Genomic DNA, 7,152 nt, shown 5'->3' with positions numbered 1-7,152 from the left:
GAGAGAGAGAGAGAGAGAGAGACTCGAGTGAGTGAAGAATAATGCACAGTGCATGTTGACCGTATTTATGTGAATACACACCAGTGCAGGCATTTTGACACTCCGTGTTTTGACTGTTTTAGGACCTCGCGCGCCAAAAACATGCAGTCAGAAGCGGATTAAGTTCCATTTCGCGGCTTTAAGTTTTTAATACTGTCTGCCTTCAAGAATGTCCCGCTCTTTACTGTCTCATTCATTCACGTTCCTTTATTAATAACGCTAACAGTCCCACCCGCTGAAAGCTGCGCGGAAAAAGTCAAAGTAACCAGCTAAATGTTTCATACTGGCTCTTGGCATAGGAGAACACCATCTTCTATAAAACAAAGTATATGTTTCAGTCCTGTCACTTTTTTTTTTTACATACTTTTACACTTTTTCTGCTGTCAAAAAAAAACTTTCTTTTCTCTATTACCACAAACAAGCTACGTAGCAGCTTGAATCTGAGTTTATTAGCTCTATGTTATCAGTTCGCTGTTGTGACTCTCGCGAACAGCACTGAACGCGCACTTTTCGGTACAAAAAAATGTATTATTATTTTAAACCTTTTATCAGCTTATGTAGTCTCTACAACCAATGAATTGCTAATCTCTAGTGATGTATAATTTTTGTAATAGATCATTTGTTGGTAAAGGGTGAGAGATCTGGCGAGCCACATGATTTTTGTCAAAGAGTCAGGTGTGGCTCCCGACCCCTGGTCTATAGTGTGGAACGCAGCACTAAGATCAAGTAAAACTAGCAATGAGACACAGCCTTGGTCTGACGCAAGAAGCAAGTCATTTGTAATTTTAACAAGTGCAGTTTCTGTGCTATGGTGGGGCCTGAAACCTGACTGAAATTCTTCATAGAGATCATTTTTTTGCAGGAAGGAGCACAATTGAGCAGACACAACTTTTTCTAAAATTTTAGACATAAAAGGAAGATTTGAGATGGGTCTGTAATTTGCCAGTTCACTAGGATCTAGTTGTGGTTTCTTAATAAGAGGCTTAATGACCGCCAGCTTGAATGTTTTTGGGACGTGACCTAAAGACAACGACGAGTTAATAATATTGAGAAGCGGTTCTTCTGCTACAGGTAACAACTCTTGCAGTAATTTAGTGGGTACTTCGTATATATATACACACACACACACACACTCACAAATATACACATAGATAAGCTTTAATATATCCAACTTTTAAAATGCATAGACATATATTTTCTTTCTGCTGCCAAACTTGCTGCAGCAGAAGTTTATTCCTGCCTTGTAAATGCATTTAAATGTATTACATTTTTAATAACGACATCTCTTAATCTTCAGCAGAAACGTGAATTGCGCTGACTCTCGCGAGAAGTGCATCCAAATGACGCTTTGCTGATGCTCTCCACACGTTCTGTGTGATTGGCTGTTTGCTGCACGTGCCACACTTTCAGGTGCACGCGCTCCAGAGTCAATCACAAACTCTGGTTCAAACTCTGAGTTGGGGGAGTAGGTTTATATCGAGCTTTGTGAGCCCAGTGAACATGATCTTAACCAGGTTGGCTTTATAGGGTTTTGTCAACTCAAAACTTACTCTGCAATAGGGCTGTAGCTATCGATTATTTTAGTAATCGCATATTCTACAGATTATTCCATCAAGTAATCGGATAAAAAGTAATTTTTCTTTATTAAAGAGCAATACTAAATATACAAGAGATAATAAGATAGATCTCTTAAAATAAACAACTAATTTGTTTTCTTTTTAGAAAAATTAAAATTTTTATTGCTGAAATTGCACAGATTAAAAACCGTGAAAACGAAACCCATTTAATGCATTTAATTGCCAAATTACATTCTAAATACAAATATATCAATAAAAAAATAAAAATACAAAAATCAATTTCACATTACTTTAAAAAAGGTAAACAGTACAAACTAAAACTAAGGCATAAATCTAAATAATAGTCATAAAAATAATAATAATACCTAAACATTGCATTTATGTCGTGCAACTTAACTTTCAAGTTTCAGCCTAACTAAAGCTCAAGCATAAAATAAGCCTTTACTGTCTTCTTGGAAGGCTTTGTGAGAGGCAAAAATCAGTGGACAGGAAGGTAACTTGGAACAAGTACAAAAGACCATACACAATTTTTAAACACATTTTTCTACAACATGAAATGAGTGTTATTTGCAGAATAAACCCTCTTAAATGTCCCTTTATGTACTGGTGTGTGTGTGTGTGTGTGTGTGTAAAACTTGTTTTTGATATCCTTCATATTCTGTGTGTGGGTCAGTTCAAAGCAGTGATAGAAATTAAGCTGTCCCAATAAGTTTAAATTGATTTTTACATTTTCTGGGCATTTTTACCTTTATAAAGCCTTTGTACATCATCTTTTGAGTCAGATTCTTACATTTAATCAGTCAATTAGAATAAGACATTTTGGGTTGTGCGTCAGTAATAATGGTCCGTGAGGAAACACGGTGTTCCATGTGTAGTTACAGTAAATGGACTAAACGAAGCCTCGATGTAAAAAATAGTTTGCCTCGATGATTTTTGGTGTTCGAGGAATCGTTTCAGCCCTACTCTGCAACTCTGAGTTTGTTCATCTCGCTTCGTGCAACAGGCCACTGGGCATTATTGGTATTTTGGTTACACAATAAATTGTATTTAATTTAATTTCCATTTAATTCATAGTAAAGTATTGTAGTTTCTGGCTGGGATGCTGGAAAAGTCAAAGAACATTATTTGTCACATATTATTCAATATATAGATTTGACCAGTATCAGTAAAATCTGTGTCCCATTCACTGAGAGAGATACTATAAGATAAAGCAAGGACAACTCTAACATTTAAATGCTGACATTTAGCATAATTTACAGTGCATGGTACGAGTATCTAATTAAATGTAATAGTAGCCTACGTTATTAAAATAAATTTCAATAAATAAAAATATTGTTAAAAATCACATTATTTGTTATTTGTCACATCTAGTAGACCATTTTTGTGGGTAATAGGAGGATTTTCCACCCGGCTACCACCGCAAGTATGTTTCAAACCTGTGGGAAGCACTGGGGTGCGAGTTAATTAAATGTGACCCATTAACCTCCTGTCTGTAAGCAGACTCGTCTCCGTCCTTGATGAGGCAGATGACTGTAGTGTCGTCCGCAAACTTCAGGAGCTTGAAAGATGGGTCCTTTGAAGTGCAGTCATTGGTGTACAGGGAGAAGAGCAGTGGGGAGAGTACACAACCCTGAGGGGCACCAGTGCTGATGGTGATAGTGATGGATGTGAGTTTGCCCAGCCTCACTATCTGAAACTGCTAAACCTCTTGCCCCTCTGAGGAACACTACAGTTTCTTTCCAGAATGAGTTTGCAAATGACGATTTAGATCTCTTTGATACATGAAAATCTTCTCACACTGAAGACATGTAAAAGGCTTCTCTCCCGTGTGAATTCTCATGTGAACACCAAGGAATGTTTTGTTTGTGCAAGTCTTTCCACAGTGATGGCACATGAAAGGCTTCTCTCCGATGTGAATTTGTACATGATTCTTGAGAAGTTTCCTGCCCGTGAAGCTCATTCCACACTGATGACATAAAAACCAGTTCTCTCTCAGGTGAACCCTCACGTGGTTATAAAGGGATATTTTAGATCTGAAACTCTTTCCACACTGATCACAGGTGAAGGACTTCTCTCCAGTGTGAGTTCTCATGTGGGCATTAAGGGTTGGTTTGTGTGTAAAACTCTGTCCACACTGAGGGCAGGTACAAGGCCTCTCTCCAGTGTGAGTTCTCATGTGGCTTTTAAGGCTTCCTTTTTGAATGAAACTTTTTCCACATTCTTGGCAGGTGTAGAGGTTCTCTCTAGTGTGAATTCTCATGTGAACATTAAGGTTTCCTTTTCGGATGAAACTTATTCCACACAGTTTGCAGGTGTATGGCTTCTCTCCCGAGTGAATTCTAATGTGAGCATTAAGGGTTGGCTTATGTGTAAAACTCTGTTCACACTGAAGGCATTTAAAAGGCTTCTGTCCACTGTGAGTTCTCATGTGGCTCTCAAGGCTTCCTTTTTGAGTGAAACTTTTACCACACTGTTGGCAGGTGTAAGGCTTCTCTCCAGTGTGAATTCGCTTGTGGATTTTAAGGCTTCCTTTTGTAGTGAAACTTATTCCACACTGTTGGCAGGTGAAATGTTTATCTGCAGTGTGAGTTCTCATGTGAACTTCAAGGCTTCCTTGTTGATCAAAACTCTTTCCACACTGAAAGCAGGTGAAATTATGTGTCTTTGAGCAATTAAAAGATTTTTCAACAGTTATGAAATCATGATATTTCTCTTCCAATTCATTCAATTCTTGACTCTCTTCTTTCAGCGCCATCAGGTCTAAGGTGAAAAAGATAAATACAAGTTAACACCAGTTTAATCGCACAAATCAATGGACACAAACATTTACCATAAAAAAAGGGCTTGACCCGGAAAACGGGTTAATTATTGACATATGTAAAACCTACTATTTTGTTGGCGCCAATAGCCTCATGGGCAACACGCCGACATATGGCACGGTTGCGTCCTGAGTTTGAGTCCTGGCTCGTAGAGTTTTCCCGATCCCATACCCCCCTCTCTCGCTCTCCAAATTAGTTTCCTGTCAAGCTACAGTTTTATCTCCTAAAATAAATCTTTTAAAAATATCTGCTATTTATGTCTAAATTATAACAAAGATAGCGTCCTTTCCACTAAGAAAGTGTCCTTTTAGTTTTGCAGCGTAACCATTAAGTTTTCAGTATTTATTGCTGTAATATCTTGCAGCAACATAGACCACAACATTCTCGTGGATAGCTTGAGAATTATGTTTGCATTTGTGGACAATCATCAGTACAGTTTAAATCCTATTTATCTGACCGCTACCACTTGTGTTCAATGAGGCGTCTCACACAAAGAAAGGATGAAGTGCCACAGGGCTCAGTATTAGGTCCTCTGACTTTCTTCTTGTGTAAGCTTCTCCTGAGGGACATTATTATTAGATTTCACTATGGTATGCAGATGATACTTTTAAATGTCCTCACAACCTGACAAAATGGCACAACTGCAGTTAGCAGAGTGTATTAATGGGATGGACTAAAGATACACCTTCTCAACCCAGCATACCTGTAAAAAAAATTATTTAAATCAGTTATGGTGCATTAGTCAGACCTCTTTTAACTAAAACTATATTAAGGCAATATTCAAAACCTGCCAGATCACCCAGTATGTTTGCATTTGTGGACAATCATCAGTACAGTTTAAATCCTATTTATCCGACCGCTACCACTTGTGTTCAATGAGGCGTCTCACACAAAGAAAGGATGAAGTGCCACAGGGCTCAGTATTAGGTCCTCTGACTTTCTTCTTGTGTAAGCTTCTCCTGAGGGACATTATTATTAGATTTCACTATGGTATGCAGATGATACTTTAAATGTCCTCACAACCTGACAAAATGGCACAACTGCAGTTAGCAGAGTGTATTAATGGGATGGACTAAAGATACACCTTCTCAACCCAGCATACCTGTAAAAAAAATTATTTAAATCAGTTATGGTGCATTAGTCAGACCTCTTTTAACTAAAACTATATTAAGGCAATATTCAAAACCTGCCAGATCACCCACATGAGACTCATTAAGATCGTGTATGATTTTCACAGCTATGAATATTTACGTCAGTGTTTCTAGCAGCTGTTAGATTTCCTAGAAAGTCTGTGCTGATCAACGTGTGCAAATGTCAAAGTTGCCGTTTTATATGGATATTGGGACATGAGTGAAGCACAAAGCTTTGTTTACTGAAGAAATAATAGGTTAGCAACCAAATGTTACATTCAGAATATATATTTAGGGATTAAAGTGTGTACCGCTGAAACCTTAACTCGGGACGCCCAAAGTACAGCGGCGCTACATGTCGCTGCCCATGAGGCTATTGGTACAGTCTATATTTTTTTACTTTTAACAGTAAGAGGGAGTGATTTCTTTTTAAAGTCAGCTCAAAGCCTATATTAGTTATTTTAAATTTCTATATTAAAAAAAGTTACATTTACACATTAAACTCACAGCATTATGTATGTAATTGTAACTGATGTGTAAATGCATTTATGTCATTTAAAGGACCATCAGGCAGTAAATGATGGAAACAGGAGTTGTTGGTGGAACTGGAGCCACAGAAAGACCAACCTGTTTGTTCCTCAGTATCTTCATGTTTGACTCTGAATGCTTCTTCAATCTTCACGTCTTCACTCTCCTCTTTAATAAACTCCATCTTTATAATAGTGTCTCTCAGTTGCTTCAGCAGGAGTTTTTCCTGTGTGTTTAAGATCAGAATAATTAACGGAAAGAAAAATTTATTAAATATTGTAGTTCAAACTCAGTCACAATATTTCGATTTTACCCAGTACAGACGTTAAAGTTGTTGTTAATGAAAATAACTTTATTGTACATCTGCATCGCAAGCTATACTGGTGTTGTCAATTCAAATGTCTTTGAATTATGCATATGTGCATTCCCAAGAAACAAAACATGCAAAACCAATAATTAATACGATTAATTATTGTTATTTGTGGTGCTACAACTGATTCAAGATGTAGGGAGCGGAAAGAGGAGCACCTATTGTTATTTGTGTGGATGCATTTAACAAAAAATAAAAAGAACATTCATTAATGAAAGATCAAGTATTACATATTCAATAATAATAATGTTTTTAGCATCACTTGTAAAACTAAAATAACAATTAGCATCAATTTAAATGCTTAAAAACAAACCTTTCTTCAGCCAAATCACAACAGATGCAGGAGTGCGGCGCAACTTTATGATGTCACATTGACACTCCAAAATAAAAGTCCTGTTCACACACTGCGGCCAAATCACAAAAGTGCATCACCATTTACAGACAAAATACATCCACAAATAGTAAAACATGTGAAATCGATATTTAAACACATTGTTTGATGATGTGCTAACAATAATGTGTGTAACAACTGATATGAGATTATGTTTAAAAGGCACAGCAATCATGTTTACGAAATCAATTTTACTAACTTACTTTTTTATAAACAAGCCAATTCTTTCATTTTTATTTGATGTATTTTGATGTACACTTGTATTACTATGAATGGGAGAAAGTGAAACATGCAATAT

The 7,152-nt window shown here is 36.9% G+C and overlaps 1 protein-coding gene across 1 annotated transcript; it reads right to left on the bottom strand.

Annotated features, from left to right (window-relative positions):
- Positions 1-3,315: 3,315 nt before the first annotated feature.
- On the bottom strand, positions 3,316-6,277 carry LOC107571291 (gastrula zinc finger protein XlCGF8.2DB-like). The gene is made up of 2 exons (XM_016257607.1): positions 6,193-6,277; positions 3,316-4,376 (listed from the first exon to the last, which is right to left on the bottom strand). The coding sequence occupies exons 1-2, from the start codon at positions 6,275-6,277 to the stop codon at positions 3,343-3,345; spliced, it is 1,119 nt and encodes a 372-aa protein (XP_016113093.1). The 3' UTR covers positions 3,316-3,342.
- Positions 6,278-7,152: the final 875 nt, after the last annotated feature.

The sequence above is a fragment of the Sinocyclocheilus grahami genome, unplaced genomic scaffold, assembly GCF_001515645.1.
Source record: "Sinocyclocheilus grahami isolate Dianchi unplaced genomic scaffold, SAMN03320097.WGS_v1.1 scaffold1577.1, whole genome shotgun sequence".
NCBI lineage: Eukaryota > Metazoa > Chordata > Actinopteri > Cypriniformes > Cyprinidae > Sinocyclocheilus > Sinocyclocheilus grahami.
Note: the sequence above shows the minus strand (reverse complement) of the source record. Positions and strands in the feature narration are given on the sequence as shown.